Below are 18,386 nucleotides of genomic sequence, written 5' to 3'. Positions count from 1 at the left end.
CTGGTGCTGTCCTGGGGGGGATGGGGAAGGAGGATTCCACGATGACAGCTCTTGGCCACGCATGGTTCTGGCCATTGTTAATACCAGCTTGTTTTTCAGGTGCATCATCCCCTGCTCGACCAGCCACTCCCTTGGTTCCCTGCAGCAGCACCACCCCTCCACCGCCTCCTCCCCGGCCTCCATCTCGACCAAAGCTACCTCCAGGAAAACCTGGAGTTGGAGATGTGGTATGTTCCCTTCTGCCCCGGCTTGCTCAGAGACTCATGGTGAGAATGACAAACAGAAGCCAAAATGCCGCAACACAGGCTACCTCAATGGCCTCCTATCAGTTGTACAAATGGCCCTGACATGTGGCATCTGAAAGGCGGTCACTGCAGCGTGCGTGTACATTTTGACCCTCCCTCAATCTCCACCACCTTTCAAGTTGAGGTCTAAAATGATAGGAATAGGAGGCTGGGGTTCTCGGTTCTGCCCGCATGGGTCTGATGCAAATTAAGGTAGTAATGCTCAGTTGTGCTAAGACCTTTAGAAAGAGAGGTGTTTTCTTTCACTCTATTTATCCGGCTTGGGAAGACTGCAAGAGAGGGTAAGTCCTGGTTTCCGTCCCCAGACTAAGAGAACTTACTGGTGTTAAGCACACCGTGTGAATACAGAGGAGGGTGGTAGCCTGATAAATTTGTTCCAGAAGTTTCTTGCATCGTGTTTTAAGGCTGAAGAGGTGGCAAACATTCTGTGTGAACAATTGAGAGACTCCTGGAAGAGGAACATTTCTTTGCTATCCTCGCACAGGAGTCACAAACTGGGTGATGTCCATAATATTTGGTATAGCTAGCACAGTTGAGTATACTGTATTTAAATATGTTTAAATGGGTATAAGCTCTCACGGGAGGTTACCTGCTTAGTTCCTGAGGGCATGTAGCTTCACAGTCCTGAAACATCACAGATCTCAGCTTCTCTAAGCCTGAGGTACCTGCACACTGTGATCGATGGTTCCTCTAGCTCCATCCACAAACTCCTGTAGAGATAGAATCAATTTCAAGATAAAAATGGTGTCACCTATACTCTTTTAAGAACCTGAGTTGTCATATCCAGAGCTGGAAGATGTCAAAAACATGGAACAAGAGTACTCCAACCTACTTATCTAATTTTCTTCTCTTTTCTTCTCCCTGCAGCCCAGACCTTTTAGCCCTCCCATACATTCTTCCAGCCCTCCTCCGATAGCACCCCTTGCCCGAGCTGAAAGTACTTCTTCAATATCATCCACCAATTCCTTGAGCGCAGCCACCACTCCCACAGTTGGTAAAAATTATCTCCTGTCTTTTAATCTGTTTGTTGTTGTGACTGGCTATTTTTTATCATCTGAAAACCTCAAGGCCCTATACTTCTGGTTGAAATTGTTTTGCTCTGTGTTCTGCTACTATCAGCTGACTCTTCTTTTAAAAGCACCTTCTCAGCAAAGGAGGCGAAATGCTTCAACTAAGCAAATAAACAAATAAAAGAACATTAACACCTGTATTTTTCAGGAATTGTCTTATGCTATTCCATACAGAGCTACTCATAAAAGTAAAGAAGAAATCAACAAATAAGGTCCAGTAATTTACATATCATTTCTATCATAAAAATAGTCTCCTTTGAGGAGGAATGTTCATTTAAGTTCCAATCGTGTACCACATCAGAACTCACGAAATTTTGATCTTTTATTTTTCTTAAAGCTTTCATTTCTTCATCACTTTTGGTTGTCCTTATGTTGACAGATGGTATAAGTGTTGGCATTGTGGGACTTGAGTAAACTTTTTGACATTCTTTTCTAGTGCTTTTCAGTGATGTGTGGTCAGTTTTCCCTGAGAAATAAGTCATTGCTGGCATTTTCAGTAAATGCCTTTGTGCCTCTTTCCTTATGGTGTGATGAAAGTCAAGAGTTGAGAATGGCTGCTCAGCTGGAAGGTTTTCCCAGGTTTAAATGCCTCATTTTGCCTGGAGCATCTTTCCTCTTCCCAAGGCTGATCTCTCTCTACACCTCTTCACCCATCTTCCATAAGCTGCTGCTTCTTTCATGTTTGCATGGTATCTCTGACCTGGGGCTCCACCCTTCCATTTTTTTCCCATTGTCTTCCTTTATTGTCTGAACTCCCCTCCAAGTCTTCCATACTGTAAACCAGCTGGCCCATCCTGCATTGCTTGGGAGAATCATTAACTCAAAGCTAAATAAATCCCTGCTATCATTTACCAAAGAAGAGCACACTACAGAGTTGCCCATGTGAGAAGTACTTTGATCAAAGCCTGAAGCTCTTCTGGAGAACTCCCTATTTTCCCAGGGATATAAAGGAAGGTGTGCCTTGTAGGGGGCCCCAAAGAGAATTTCAACTATATCATGTGTTCTGTATTTTTAATCAGACTAGCCCAAAACAATCCTTCAAATTTGGTGAAAATATAACCAGCTGTCCAATTTTGTAGGATTCATTAAAAGACAGCTATTTAACATCATTTATATAGCCATGTTTGTTCTTTCTCTGCATCACCCATTGAGGTAACTGGGGGCTTTCTCTTTTAAGATGCCTATGAGGCCAGTTCTCTCTGGAGTTTTTTCTGTACTGTTCCAACCTTTTTTTTTTTTTTTGACACTCTTTAATATTCCTGATTGCTACAGCCATTTCCCCCACTCTTGCTCTGTTTTTTTGTTTTGTTTTGTTTTGTTTTGTTTTATCTGGGGGGTTCTGTTTTTTTTGTTTTGTTTTTTCCTCAAGGTTATTTGTCCCACCTACTCCATGTGATTTCCCTGATTGGTCAGAGAGGAAAGTAAGAAGCATCAACTCTCACTCACAAAGTGGACCTCAACTGCCCTCAGATGAGTGACTAACATATTCTTTAAACTCATTGAGATTCATAGAGAAAATGACACACACAGAGAATTTGAACCGTGTACATTTTTATACAATGCATTTTTATACTCCCTGCCACAGAAATCTCAAATCCTGGCCAGTGACTTTGATTCTTAGTACAACCAGTATGCATTCTTTCAGGATGAATGACAGAGGGGTTAAAAAAAAATTGCCACCTGAGAGGATACTCAACATTGCTTCATTGCTGAGGAGCATTCTGATTTAATTTGTTTGGTTCTGGGTTTTGGTGGGGGTTTTTTTGGTTGTTTTTTGTTTTTGTTTTTATTTTTTTTTTTTGTTTTCCTCTTCCTCATTCTCCTGTTCTTTACTTCCTGCTGCAGTGGGTCACCTGACAGCCACTTCTCTCTGAAGTAGATGCCTTGTCAGATGGCTGCCAGCAACTCCTGTGTATTGCTGTTTATCTCTTTTCACAGAGGATGTGCTTTGGCTGTGCTTAGTCAGCCAAGGGGCTGACTATTCATGACTGACTTGGAATGTCAACTTTATGCAGTAAAATAACTTGCAGGGGGATAGAGAATTTCAGCAGCAAATTTTTGAGATCAGTGGCTCAACATTTCCCTTCTATCACACAATACTTTTTTGACATTTCCTGTGACATCTGAGCCAAAACTGGGGCAAATGTGGTGGAAACTTTGTACATATTTATTTGTACTTGCTTATTGCAAAGTTGAATGTAATTCAAGGACTAAACTTTTAAGAGCAAGTCTAATCTTCCTACACAACAGTTCCTGTAAGAATATGCCTCCAAAACACTTTGGACATAAAATCTTTCATGAAAGCTATGATTATAAAGTAGTAAATCTGATGCCACACCTGAAAATAAGACTTTCTGTGCATCACCACACTCAAATAATAAAGAAACCCTCTGCAACTGTATATCACTGAATTTAAGATGCCCTCCATCAGAAGATACACTATTATTTTATATATGATTAAGAAAAGGAGGGGAAAACTGCCAAGTAAGCTAAGATGCAATGCTTTCTTATCCATTAATTTTAAGACCCATTCCAATTTCAGAGATGTTAAAATGTGAACAAGTGCACATATCAGAATCAATGAAATATAGTACATTCCTTTTGCATTAGAAACACTCATAGGACCTTCACTATTTGATTTGGGGGGAAAATCCTATTAATATTATGGGAATAGAGAAAATGTTTAAAATTATTCTAAGAAACAAACTCTTAGACATTTAAAGATAAACAGAGATACCTGTAATTTAAATATCCATTTTTCTTACTTTTTTTCTTATTTCTATGGGTGAGAGTCAGGGTTTTTTTGTTTGTTAGTTTGTTTTTTTAGATGTTTGCAAAATCTTTTTTTGGTACCCCAATGCAGTAAGAATACCATAAAGACAATTTTTTCATTGTTAAATGAAAAAATATATATTATTAAATATATTATTTCTGATATACCTTCACTGTTAATTATGCAATTTCAACTGCATCTTTAACATCATCTCAGAAATCTGAATGAATGAAAAGTAACCATTTACAGGCACCAAAGGAAGCAGTAGGTGAATTTTGATGTTTCCTTTGGTGTAGAACTCTGAGCAAAAGTGATTCAGTACTGGAATATTAGCCGTAGCATCTAAATCTTACAGTATTTTTCTCTAAGTCTTTGTCTCTCCAGGCTGGGTGGCAATTCTGAATTGGATAAACATTCTTTTAAAAATACTTGTATTAATGCCAATTACTTGGCACAGAAAGACCTTTGAGGATGGATATTCCTGATCTCAACTAAAAATTCCCATACTTAAGTTTAGTCTTTTTTTATCTTTCAACCTTTTTTTTTTTTTTTTTTGGAAAGACCTGTCTCTAGTTCTGGCTTTCCCATCCCAGATCAATTTGAGACAATTTCCATGGTTAGTTCTTAAGGAAATTTTTTCTTCTGTACTTAATTTGAGTGTTACCCTTATTTAAAGCAAGCACGGAGCTATCCAATAATTCATCTTTTAAGTTCCCCAGTTTAGTTATGTTGTTTTCTTCAAAGCTCTCAGTGTCCACAACCACCATAAAAAAAATTATGAGCATGTTATTTAGCCCTATGAATTACTCTTTTGTAACTCCAATTCAAAAAACAAATGGCAATATTGGAGACCCATTTTTTTTTTTTGGTATGTGAATTCTTGCCTTCTATTCTTTTTTTTTTAAGTTTTTTAAAAATTTTAATCCCAGTATAGTTAATATACAGTATTATATTAGTTTCAGATGTACACTATAGTGATCAACAATTCTATACATTACTCAGTGCTCATCATGATGGAGGCTCCTCATTTTAAGGAAATTGTAAATACGAAGTTAGTTCTTAAAAGGAAAGAAAATATCCTCCATCATTTCCCACTAACAGGTATGAAAGGGTATTGTAACATTCAGTTACTGCCAATGTAACTATTTTGCTTCCCATTTTCTGGACAGATTATGGAGTGTTCTTCTTAGTGCCATATCCTGTTCCTCTCCTATAGATATTATAGACATTGCATTAACTTGTTCTAGCCACCAAGGAAGTCACCTATATAATAAATACTGACTGACAAGGGCTATCCTAGAACCTTAAAAATTGACAAAGAAGAACTCTTCCTGCTTTACTTCCTAAGTCTAGGAGGCAAGCCAGTAGAGTATCTTTTCCAAGAAACATTGTTTACAGAATAGTTTTGCTACTCTCATCAATTTCCTTATCTTCTCTACATTGTAGAGAGGGTTCTCCCTTATGGGTCTTTGTATAGGTTTTATTCCATTTTTAATTTAAGTTGTAATAATACTCTTAGGACCTGTGGGATTGAGCACTTTTTTTTTTTTATCACATGGACTAGAACTCCAATTACCTGTATTTGTTAGTTGGTGAGAAAGGAGATCACATGCAAAGATCTGGAACGGTTGGGGTCCAGAGCAACTGTTGTGATCAATTTACAAAGACATTTGGCCGTAGCTGGATGCCATAGACGAAGATGGAATTACAATAATGTTGTCCAAAATTAACGGGCCGTAACTACTAAAGACGACTGCAAGGCAAACTGAATTTGGATACTGATGAGTTTGAAATGGGATACTTCATTCAGCAACTTCAGATTTATTCTGTTGCTTTTTTATAGTCTTCTTGAAAGCTTACTCTTGCCCACTGGGGCAGGGAGAAAATATATTATGAGTGATTCTGTGTACTAAGAGGTTCTACTGATGGACATATGTCTGGCCACTTGAGAACTGTGTCTAAGTGAAATACACTTACACAAGTCAATTACTAATGACAGTGCCTTTAGCAACTCCCTGAAAAGGTGGGGGTGTGATTTCTTCCATGGAGCTGACTTTAGCCAAATTCGCAGATTGCTAAAACCTGGCATTTAAAAATTTTTAATTTTTAATTTTTTAAATTTTTTCCTCATAGAACCATCATAAAATAAGCACATTAATTTTTTGGTACCCTATCATCATTATCCGAGTGTGTTAGATTTTGTTTCTTTTTTCCATTGATACCATTCCTGTGTTTCAATCAGTGAAGTGTACTGCTTGATTTCATTTGGGATTTGTATTTGTGTTTTTGTTTTCCATTCCTTTATATTTCTTTGGTTCATAGTGTCAGAAGATGATGTTTTTTATGACAAACTGCCCTCGTTTGAAAGGCGCTGTGATGCACTGGCAGGTATGGTGCTAGCCCAGTGATCCCTAGATATCTAGACTTTAAAAATCCAAGCCATTATGCCATCTGAATGCTATAAACTTCATGGACATGCTAGTCACCTCATGAGTGTCTGGTGCCTCTCAGAAGCACCCTGTCTATTTATTGTTCATCGTGGAATTCATGCCACCAAATTTTTTTTTTAAGTGAACCTATTAAAAAGCAGCAGGTTGCATGACAGTTTCTCAAAAGGTTTGAAGAAGGTGAGATGCCATTGCTTTGTGAATTTACAAAGGAAGGAATAATTTAACTGCTCAGAATTACATGTCCGGTGACTGCTTTTGGATTTAAAATATAATAGGACACCGTCAGTAATCTTGTTTTCTCTTTGGTACGTAGGTTAAGGGTGTTTTGTGTCTGGATGCCTAAGGTGATTCCAGGGGAGGGGACGGAAGATGTGCGGCATCTTCCATGAACTTTAAATTGATATGCAATGGTGTTGTCATTTAAAACCTAAGCTAAGTTTGATATAACCCATAACTCCGAGTTTATCTTTTTAAATATAGAAGGGGATGACATTGAAGATGAAATGGATACAGCAATTGCTAAATGACCATTTGCCCTAACTAGTGCAGTTAAAATATGCTGACGCCCCTGCATGGCCAGGAAGACTTCCGCTCCATGCGCTCAAGCACCGAGTATCAAGCTACCAGCAACACGTGCCCATCCCTTTAGGCCTCCATAGCTTTGCTTTTGCTTTCTGTTTCCCAAACTAAAACCCAAAACCAAAACATAGATTACCAGCCTTCCCTTTTTCCTGCACGCTAATGGCATGCAGTGCCTCCGCCCTCCCCCATAGTGCGATTAATGACCTGTAACTCATACTGTGTCCTTCTCTCTCCCTCTCCTTAACCTTTCCCATCCCGCTTCAACTCCTGGCCATACAGAGAATGAACAGCCTTCCCTCGTTTGGTTTGACAGAGGAAAGTTTTATTTGACTTTTGAAGGTAAGTAGTACATAGCATACCAGATTCTAATTGATACCCCTCATCCTTTTTTTCCCGTCTGCATTTCCAAATCCCAGTTCTCTTCAAAAGACCTGGTCGCACCTTCTATATACAAATGCTATGGCTACTTAGAAAATATGAAATACTAAAGAAAATATGACATGAATTTGGTTTGTATGGGATCTTCAATTTTTCATATTAAAAAAAAACGAAGCCAATTTGCAGTCAATATTGGTTACTTAATTGTGTGAAATTGGAAAAAAAAACAACAAACAAACACCTTTTATGGCCAAGGAACTTAACTCTGTCAACCAGGGCTCTTTCCTGACTCTTGCAGATGCAATACAACAAATGTAAGGATGTTTTTGGTTGGAACTGGCATTTAATTTTGTTTTGGGTAACTAATATTTCAGATACAACATCCATTATTGTAAAACATAAATATGTATACATATTCTTATGACAAGGAATGCTGCATAGGAGGTCAGAAAAATGAGGAAAAGAGCAAAAAGGAGTGTTGTAGTAAATTCTATTTTCATCTACTGAAATTGCAACTGACGTGGCTGTAGGAAAATGGACAACTATCGCTGGACTTGCCATTTTAGAAGATTAAGGTGAACTTACATAAATATAATGTCAGATATTTAACCTCAATGTTGGATAATTTGTTATACTCTGAATTAAGGATTAGCATTCTTCTGTTTTATGTTAAATTCTAAATCATTTTAACAGGCCAGGCATTTGATAAAAAATCTTATTTAAGTTAATTGTGGGGAAAATTTAAGTAATTATATTGTGGGTGGTCTCATCCGTAAATATTTATCACTTAAGTCCCTACTTTCTACCATTTTAAATAGCTAAATTTCTCCTAGGATCAAAAGTGGGCCAGAATGTATTCTACTGCAGAGTCGAATCTAAACATTGAACTTGTCTTTGTGTTCCAGGACAGCAAAAAGCAATTTCCTAACTTGAGTGTGTGTTTTATCACAATTTTAAAAATCACAATGACTGATAAAGGTTTTTAAGTAGCGTGTGAGGTGGGTTTTTTTTTTTTTTCTCTCAGGGGCGAATTTTCTGTGCAAGATGGTCCTAGAGGTGGAAGTCCTTAGCTGGGAGTAGCTTGGGTAGCAACAGAAAAGAATGATCTGATTTAAAGCTTTCCAAATACCTGATGTCCTGTCCTGGCTCAGGTGGAGGACAGGTGGATAGGTAATCTTCAGGGGAGGATGCATCTTTCCCACGTGATGTCAGGAGCCTTCCTCGCCTCGGGTCATTACTTTTGTAATAACCAAGATGCAAAATCCACAAACTTATGACCTTCTAAGCCAAACTTATGACCTTCTAAGCTTTCTCTTTGAATCTGATGGAATTAAAAAGTGCCCAGGGGTCTTTTTACTGATCAGCACATCTCAAAAGGAGAAGCTACGGTTGAATAGGTTGGTAATCCCCAAGTACAGCAAATCCCTGCATATATAAAGGCCCTCTCTCTGGTTTGGGCTGGCCGCAGCAGAATAATTTACCCTGTTTTAACCAGGGAATTGAACAATACGCTACTGCCAACCTTGCCTCAAATAATTGGGGCCCCACAAAAAAAACAAACAACTTCCATGGTGTTTGTTGTTTCCGTTTGTTTTGGTTTTAGAGTATCTATTGGCTCATTTGCTTGTGTTTGAGTTTGGGTTTCTTTAAATGGAGAGACAGACTTTTTTTGAAGATACCTCTCTAAAGACAATTTTAGGTTGTTGGTTTGTTTGTTTTTAAAAATATATATTATCAATCAAATATAAGTATTAATAACTGGAATAAAAATGTGAACTACATTTTTTTTCATTTTAGGAAAATATAATTATAACATATAATATAAAACATAATATTAGGTATCTAAAGTTGGTAACATAGCCATTCTAATTAATAAGATCTGAATTTCATAAGCATCTTGATTTAGACCAAGAAAGTCATGCAAGAAGGTGTTTCAATAGAAATAAATCGGAATCTCTAGTACCATGTTACCTTCATCTTGGACTTTGCGCAAGTCAAGGACGTATTAGAAAGGGCTTCCCGAGGGACTGTGGGAGCAGCCATATCACAAATATATGCCCCTATTTATCTCACTGAGAAATGCTTATGCAGATAAAAGTACATTAAAATGAACTTCAGGACTTAGAAGAAACTAAACATGACACTTTGCCACCTGAACAAGAATGACTATGTTTTAAGAATAGAGAAGGGTAGGGGCACCTGGGTGGCTCAGTTAGTTAATCGTCTTAGTTTCAGCTCAGATCATGATCTCAGCATCACAAGATCAAGCCCCGCATCAGCTCCATGCTCAGTGCACCATCTGCTTGTCCCTCTCCCTCCCTCTCAGCCTCTCCCACTTTGCTCCCCGCCCCCAAAATAAATAAATAAAATCTTAAAAAAAAAAAAAGAATGGAGGTTTGTTTTCACCATTTATGTACATTAGCCTCAGGTATTTTTAACTAGTGTAAGCTGGAAGGATTTCTTTTTAATTTTCTGCTGTGATGATAAAGGACATGGAAATCACCTTGAGAATAGTGCCCCTACCCAAATTTTAAACTCCAAAAGGACCGTCATTCAACATGTCCCATCGAATAGCACTTCTAGCATATTCTTCTAGGGCACTCTGGTTTTACCCACATTTGTTATTATTCATATCATTTTCTTCAATGCTTCGTTCAGGGAATACAGAAGAAGAAGATTCCCAGGTCGTATTACTCACCTGTTCTAAACAACTTTTAAATCATTATTTATTGGCATCTAAATAGTGCTTTTATAGTGTTCAAAACCTTAGCTGGTCTCATTCATACAGTGCTCTAGGCATTATAGTTACTCAGTAAGTGTTTGAGCCGCTAAACCAACCAACCAACTAATGAACATTGGCTTATGAATTTATTTGCAAACAAACATGATATGCTTCATACTTTCAAATTTGATTTAACAAAAAAGGTAGAAAGGTGTTAAACAATGGTTCTAAACCAAAAGAGTTCCAAAGCTTGTCTTAGTGTTTCACTTTGATAAACAGTTTCAGTAATATCTTAACCTATTTAAGTTGGGTTTTAAAAAAAATAAAGGTTGCAAAAGATAATAAATTAATTCATCCAAGAGTATGAAGCTATCATGTATTCTTCTGAGATGGAAAGAAAGGAAAGATATTTCCATGACAAATAGAAGATGTGACCATTAGACATTTGAACAATTCCCTAGAACATTTTAACATGAAGATGTTTCCAGAAATGTGCTGTCCCTCTCTGTTTAGCTTATTTAACTACAAAATCATCTTGTATTTGGTAATGAAAAACAAACAAACAAAAAACCTTGCAACCATTCTTAAGTGTCATTGTGTCTGAATAGCATCTCCATCCTCTGTGCATACAGCCTCTTGCACACTCATCTCTAGACTGTTCTGTGCTCCCGTTATTGCTCTTACCCGTATCACGCCTTCAGGAATGTCACATCCTTAGCAACACCCTCCTCTACATCCGCAGGCTCTCTGCCAGCCTCGCCCACCTGTTTCCTTAACTGAATCCCAGCTCTCTTCAGAGACCATCACTTCTGTAGCACTCTCCCTGGAAAGTTCTGTGGGCCATATGTCATGGAACTACAAGGCACTGTTTGAATTCTCCCAATTCCCTGTTGCCACTTCCAGACCACCTCCTGTTGTGCCTATGTGCAACCCACCTGATAATTCGACTGCCTACCACTCCTTCTTGCCGTCCACTGCTGACCTTCTTGTCCTCTGCATTTAACTGCAGGCTTAGAGATGCTGGAAGCCCCTTTTAACCCTCTTCCTCACCTTGCTTCATAGCTTTATCCTGTGACATAGACTGATGTGGATGACCCATCCAACACCCTGGTTTTAGGGCCTCTTTGACTTCTTCAGCTCCAACACACTTTCTGTCCACGCTGCTCAGTAATCCATACCTCTGGCCACATCTTGGAAATGATCCCCACTGGCAAGTGTCATTTTGGGAGATGAATCCTGAGTTTGAATGACACATGCCTGGGCACAGAAGTAGATTACATAACGGCATTTCCCATCTGACTGGAGTTACCAAATAGAGAATTAATGAGATCAGCACAAAGCCCCAGAAAGAAGAGTTGCTATGTGTAAACAATTTTAAAAGCTGAAGCATAGGTTAAATTGTTCCCTAGAGCAGGAAAAGGGAACTAGGGTCAATGATGAATAGAAGAGAAAAGGTAACGAATATCCACGCATGCATTCCTCTATGCAGTGGTTAATAAGCCTTCCATGACGTCCTCTGAGCTCTAAGCCCGTGTGCAGGAGTGATGGAGGGAAAATGCTGCTTCTGCCTTCAAGGAATTCACAAGAAATGGAGGAGATGGGCACTTCCTACAAAAGGCATACTATAGCAACAGTCGTAATAGAATGCAAAAAAGTGCTGGAAACGTTTGAATAGTGGATAGACTTTAACCGGGAAGAATCTGGAACAACTTCTGGAGGCACAGGGACTTGGGCTGACTGACAAAATTTGGGGATTTACTGAAGCAGTTCGAGAGAAGTAGTAGGGATCGACAGTACCGTTTTCATCTTGAGCTTTGAAAAACACCATCAAAGTAGCATCATTTGAAATCTACTAGGATGCGGAAAGGAGTGAAATCTTGCGTCCCGATACACAGGGAGAAAGGTGATGTTGCAAACCAGGAGAAAGGGATCTCCAAGACAACTAGAAAAAAAATGAGTTACTTTTGGGACCTCTCAACCTAAAGGTCCTGCACCTTCCATGTAGATGAGTCCAGGAGTAAACAGATTGTGCAAATTTGGGAGTCATTTGCTTAGAGATAAGGACTGAATCCATAGAGGTAAGGGTTTAACCTTGGGGCATGCTTGCATTCAGGAGCCAGATTGGAAAAAGAATGCATTGTGACTTGGGACTTTCTTTATTGTATCCTTTCTTTAAATAACCACACAAATATTAGTGATTAATTTTTAATGCATGATATTCAGTGGATATGCTTTTGTGGAATGTATCACATGCCTAGACCTTTTACTGGTCTTTCGTCTCGCAGTTGTCTTTGCTCTAAGGAATGGCTAACTGGCTGACCCAGTTGCACTCTCGTGATGGTTAACCTAAGTACCAGATAGGAAAATTGCAGACATCAAGACTAGAAGGAAAATACCAGCTTTTAGTTGGCTGTTATTGCACGTACAAGTCAACGTAGAGATGACACACTGCCTCCTTTCTCCAACTGCTTCCCATCAAAGCCTTTGTCCTCCTTGGGGGTGTGTCCTCGAGCGTCTTCAAGGACCTTACCACCCTTTATCTCTGCCTCCTTTTTCTTCCCTCTGACACACAGATAGGAACACTCAAAACTGAACATCATATGAGACTAAGCATATTTTAGTATTTCTTGTGTACATCAAATAACAATTTAATGACTTGTCTAAATCTTAAAAATAATTGAATAATAAATTTTGGATTTCCTTGCCTATGAATAGAAAGAAAACTGTATTTTATAGGACACTTCATTTTTCTTTTTCCAGGAAGCAGGAGCTCTTGCAAAATACTGTGATGTTCCCTACCTATCCTCATAATAAACTTATAGCCACATCTGTCATGTTCAAAAGAAGGAATTTGTTGTCTTTTATGATATTGTAGAGTTTGACTTGAAATATTCCTCATGGCAGCTCAAATATGTATATGCCTCGATGTGCTCATAGTCACTCTGCTTTGGCCAGAATCAGGACTGTCTTCATATGTTTATATGGAGAGAGAGCGTACACACACACACACAAACACACACATACACATATGTTTATGTACACACACAACACACACAAATATATGTGAAATTGACTGATGGGTGCATAGCAAAATGCTATGGTTTTCTATGTTTATTAATTCTGCAGTAGGTAGGTGGTATCTGATAGGGAAAACAATGAACAAATCTGTGGAATAAGGCTTTGATAATATTGCTATAGGGACAGATATTATTATGGATATATTCATTCAATCAGCAAGTGTTCATTGAGTCCCTACTATGTGCACGGTACTATGAAATGTATTAGGTTTACAGTAGTGAACAAGAAAGACATGTTCCTCCCTTCATGGAGCATAGAATCAGACATTAAACAAATAGTTACAATAATGTGCAGAGATTGTTATATTCAGAAGTAGGTATTTTGGAGGCACCCAGCAGGGAGACCTAACCTGGCCTAGAAGTTAGGGAGAGCTTCCAAAGGAAAAGATGAGAGTGCTATTTAAGTCTACACAGAGTCTGCTTTGAAGAAATATAAAATGTCGCTGAGTTAGAATTTTTTTTTTCTAGATTTTATTTATTTATTTGACAGAGAGAGAGACAGCAAGAGAGGGAACACAAGCAGGGGGAGTGGGAGAAGGAGAAGCAGGCTTCCCGCGGAGCAGGGAGCCCAATGCAGGGCTTGATCCCAGGGTTCTGGGATCATGACCTGAGCCGAAGGCAGATGCTCAACGACTGAGCCACCCAGGCGCCCCGAGTTAGAGTTCTGATGTAAAATCTTACTTAATGTAAAAATGTTAACCTACTGGTATATTGGGTATTATCCTAGATACTAAAAATAGAAGAAGAGTCCCCAATTAATTTATATGTTTACTCTCAGCACATTGACAGGCACACACATACACACACAGAGAGAAAAATATATGTTATATGTAGAGAATGAAAGAGAATGTATACACCTGTATATATGGAGAGAAAAAGTGTCTGTGTGTGCATGCGTGTGTGTGCACACATTGGCTCCGGAATTAACCCTCCAGGTCTGAATTATAGCCTCAGCATCTATGCAACTTTAGGTAAGTTACCTAATTTTCAAAGTTTCAGTTTCCTCCTGTGGAAATCAGAATAGCAATGGCACCTTGTGCATAAGGTTGAAGTCACGATTAAATGGTCAAGTACTGAGGTCAGTGCATGCGAGGCACTCAATAACCATTAGCTACTAGCACGAGTCTCCAACTTCACACTTCCCTTCCTTGTAACGTGGCTGTGTTTTGTATAGTTTTTGCCTGCTTTGGAGAAGATTGTGTTGTAGCACTCTAGCCTTCGTCCACGTAAAACATGTTGCCAAACTTGGTCTGCTATGAGTTGCTACGCGGCCTCCCTCCTCATCAGCAGGGACAAGGAGCAATCTTTTCCCCTCTGCTTATGGAACAGGAGAATGATTTGGAAGCAGAATGCATCCTCCCTGCTGTACATCTCCCGCCTCCACCAGAGCCTATCATTAAAGCTGACTTGTGGAGACTAGTGATCTGGCCGGTGATACCCTCCTCGGGGTGCTGTGTTCATGCTGATGGGAGATGCTGGAAGAAAATCTGTTACCGTCTCTTTTATTAAAGGGTTTGTAAATCATGGCATTTCAGCAGATTTGACAAGTAATTTCCAACTTCCTGAGAAAAAGAATGGAGAAGCTGAGAATCACTGGGGGGCGGGGGGAGCTGCTTTACCTTTGCATAGTTGCGAGCCTTCATCATGAGATAGCCTTTTTTTTTTTTTTCATTATTATTATGTGTCCTCTAAGACATAAATTAAGGCTGCCCATCCATTATACTCTGGACTCCGGCCACCCCAGACATAGAAGAATCCCTGGCCACCCCCTTCAGAGAGGAAAGCTGACATAATGATTGAAGAAGTGATTCAAAGAGGTGGTGTCAAGACTCAAGAGAATCTCCCATTTCTAAGCCACTTCATGGATGTGGAATGAATAGATTTTAGTCAGTCCTTTGTGACAGGTCTTTGTGAACTATAAAGTACTATATGCATGTAATCATTTCCTAAAACAATCATTGCCATTAATGAATGTTTAAAACGTGCTAAGAATTTTGCATTCATTGTTTCATTTATTAGTCCCAGATTGATTTGGGTTCATCAAGATATGGCATTTAAGACAGAGCATTAAGAGAAGCCATTGCCCTTAAGATTTTCACACTTTTGTGTCTTCAACTATTTTGCAACATACATATGGAGGTAATTTCTGCCAGAGCATGGAATTTTAGCAGCCAGAAGTCTCCTGGACTTGTTCCACTTCTGCTGGCTATTTTGTACTAAGTCACCAGGATGTGAGTAAATATGGCCTTGGGATCTCTTTTCCTGCTGGCACACCTTCACAGACAGCACGTGCTATTTACCATTGTGTTTCTTGATCTTATATTCAGAATAATTACAACATGCCTTCCCCCTAAGTTCTGATTTAGAGGGTTGAAATGTGCCTCTGAGAAAGCACGAAAGGTTATTCTGGAGAAGTGTCCCAAAGGAGCAAGGATGATGTTAATTTTTCAAGGATGTTTTGGTGACTTTTGAGAGTTGCAGTCGTCATTGAAGCATGAGGCCAGGAAGAGGAAGCATGAGTTATTCAATGCTGATTATTCCTTTCCTTAGATTTTGCCTTTTTTTGGACTCTGCTCGCAGCCCATTCCCCATGAAACTGGCAGCTCAAATCACAGGCTTTCAGACAGGTCAGACCACAGTGGCATTCTCCATGCCTCTCCATTCATAAATATCAGCCCCCAGGGGAATAACTTTTAATAGTGTTCAAAATCACCCCCCAGCATCCACTTTTTAACTATAAGAACAAAGAACCATTCAAAAAAAATAAAGGAGAAATGTAGAAACCTCAGTGGTATTTAAGATCTAAATCCCAATTTCTATTTATATATTTTGCCACAATACCAAAGTAATGCGTGCTCATTATAGAAAATTTAGAAAAACAGAAAAATATAAAGAAAATGAAATAGCCTACAGTCTAATAACCATGGATAACCACTGTTTTCACTTTGGTGTATATCATTTCTAGCATTTTTCATGTGATGTGACTGTGTGCGTGTATGCATGTGTAGTGTGCATTTTTATAATTATGCATCCTTTTATTTTAACATATGATAATGTCCACTATGCCATTCAAATGTATTTTAAAATAGCTCACAATTTGCTTTATTCTGATCATGAGATCGATTTAAGCACATTATTTTTTAAAATTCACACACTATGGAAAGTATACATAAAGGAGTAAATACAGAGAGAGAAGGAAATCCTGCTGTTTGCAGCCACATGGATGGATTTTGGGGGCATTTGCTAAGTGAAATAAGCCAGACAGAGAAAGATAAATACTGCATGATTTCACTTATATGTGGAATCTCAAACAAAAACAAAAGCAAGTCAAACTTACAGAAACAGAAAATAGAAAAGTGGTTGGTAGTCTGGGGCTGGCAGGTGAGGGAAATAGGGAGAAGTTGATAAAAGGGTACAAACTTTCAACCATACAATGATTCAGGTCTGAGGCTCTACTGCATAAGATGGTGACTATGGTTGGCAGTACTGTATTGTACAATTGAAATTTGCTAAGAGAGTAGAACTTAAATGTTCTCACATATAGGTAAGGTGATGAATGTGTTCATTAACTAGATGGGAGGAATCTTTTCACAATGTATATGTATATCAGATCATCATGATGTGCACTTTAAATTTCTTACAATTTTGTTTCTCAATTATACTTCAATAAAGCTGAAAGGGGAGAAAAAGATCCTACAACTATAAAAAAAAAGTAAATACCACACTGATCATACTTTTGAGAGATTAGTAGAGATGACATTTTTAACGTTTGTTGAAAAATCTTAAAGAACAGCCTTTCTCTATAGATATCTATACACACACGTGTGTGTTACATTTGCTTGATTCCAAAGGGCTATCCTTTAGGATATGTTCCACTGGTTTAATAATGATTTTGGGGGTGCAAAATAAACTTCATTAAATGTAGGAAAGCATTTTTTCTAACCAATAATAGACCCAATGCAAGCCACCATCTAAAGTATAACAATTAGAAATTGAGTCTAAACCTTTTCCATATTCCGAATAAAAGATAGATCTAAATCAATTCTGGCCATCAGCGGTTAGGTTTTTATGCCACATGGTCATAACGTTGACTTCTTTCTTCTCTTTGACCCTGATAGTTTAAGTTGGGGGCACATCAAAAATTCCAGACTTTTATCTGCATTAGTATTCCTGAGTTTATTTATAAATTGCCAAACGTAAACAGCTTTTTTGAAAGTCATCTAGAAGTTTTTGACAGATACAGTTTTGGCACCTGAGTTATATATTCTTACATGATGCATAATTCAGTCATAACCTACTTGTGCCATCTTTCAGAACTCTGTGGTTTAGTTTACAAAGGATGTGGCGGTTTCTCCTGCTTGCAGTTGCGTAGCCTGGTATGTGACAGTTTATCTCGTGTGTACAAATAACTTCTCACTTTATTACTGCAGCAGATGAAATTTTTTTAAAAGTATTTTAAAGGGAAAGAAGGGTCCAAATGTAAGTTAAAATGTAATCATGAGAGGCTACCAATCCAAGTAACTCAGCTCAACCAAGGAGACTGTGAGGTGAGCTGGTAACTTTTACTCGTGGTGACATTCCCACAAGTAGAAAGACAATGGTGGAACCTGCTCTGTTAGCAGCCGCCTGGTTTCTTTCGACATCATTTAGAAGATGCATCTCAACTTCAGAAATGTTACAATGTTTTCAAAAGTATTTCTTAAGCTCAAGGAAAGATGTTACCTAGAATTTTATGCAATAGAATATATAATCTGCCCTATAATCTTCAGTCAATAGTAATCATTTCTCTTTTTTTAAAAGATTTATTTATTTATTTATTTATTGAGAGAGAGAGAGAAAGAACACGCACATGCCAGTGGGGGTAGGGACAGAGAGAGAGGGAGAGAGAATCTCCAGCAGACTCTGTGTTGAGCTCAGAGCTTGAAGCGGGGCTCTATCTCCCGATGCTCAGATCACAACCTGAGCCGAAACCAAGAGTCAGATGCTCAACAGACTGAGCCACCCAGGTGCCCCAATAGAAGCCATTTCA

At 38.6% G+C, this 18,386-nt stretch overlaps 1 protein-coding gene across 9 annotated transcripts in view; it reads left to right on the top strand.

The window, feature by feature from the left end:
- SGIP1 (SH3GL interacting endocytic adaptor 1) overlaps window positions 1-18,386 on the top strand; it is a 212,872-nt gene that overhangs the window by 154,746 nt on the left and 39,740 nt on the right. For 5 of the 9 annotated variants that reach the window (XM_073896580.1, XM_073896581.1, XM_073896582.1 and 2 more), the window contains 3 exons: window positions 100-227; window positions 1,173-1,299; window positions 7,460-7,519. In XM_073896580.1, the coding sequence (XP_073752681.1) occupies window positions 100-227; window positions 1,173-1,299; window positions 7,460-7,519 (315 nt within the window). Of the gene's footprint in view, window positions 1-99; window positions 228-1,172; window positions 1,300-6,470; window positions 6,537-7,459; window positions 7,520-18,386 lie in introns of all 9 variants that reach the window. The other 4 variants (XM_073896575.1, XM_073896578.1, XM_073896577.1 and 1 more) reach the window with 1 other exon arrangement.

This window comes from Callorhinus ursinus, unplaced genomic scaffold (genome assembly GCF_003265705.2).
Source record: "Callorhinus ursinus isolate GAN/ISIS: 27379988/994484 unplaced genomic scaffold, GSC_fseal_2.0 scaffold9, whole genome shotgun sequence".
NCBI classification, from domain to species: Eukaryota; Metazoa; Chordata; class Mammalia; order Carnivora; family Otariidae; genus Callorhinus; species Callorhinus ursinus.
Note: the sequence above shows the minus strand (reverse complement) of the source record. Positions and strands in the feature narration are given on the sequence as shown.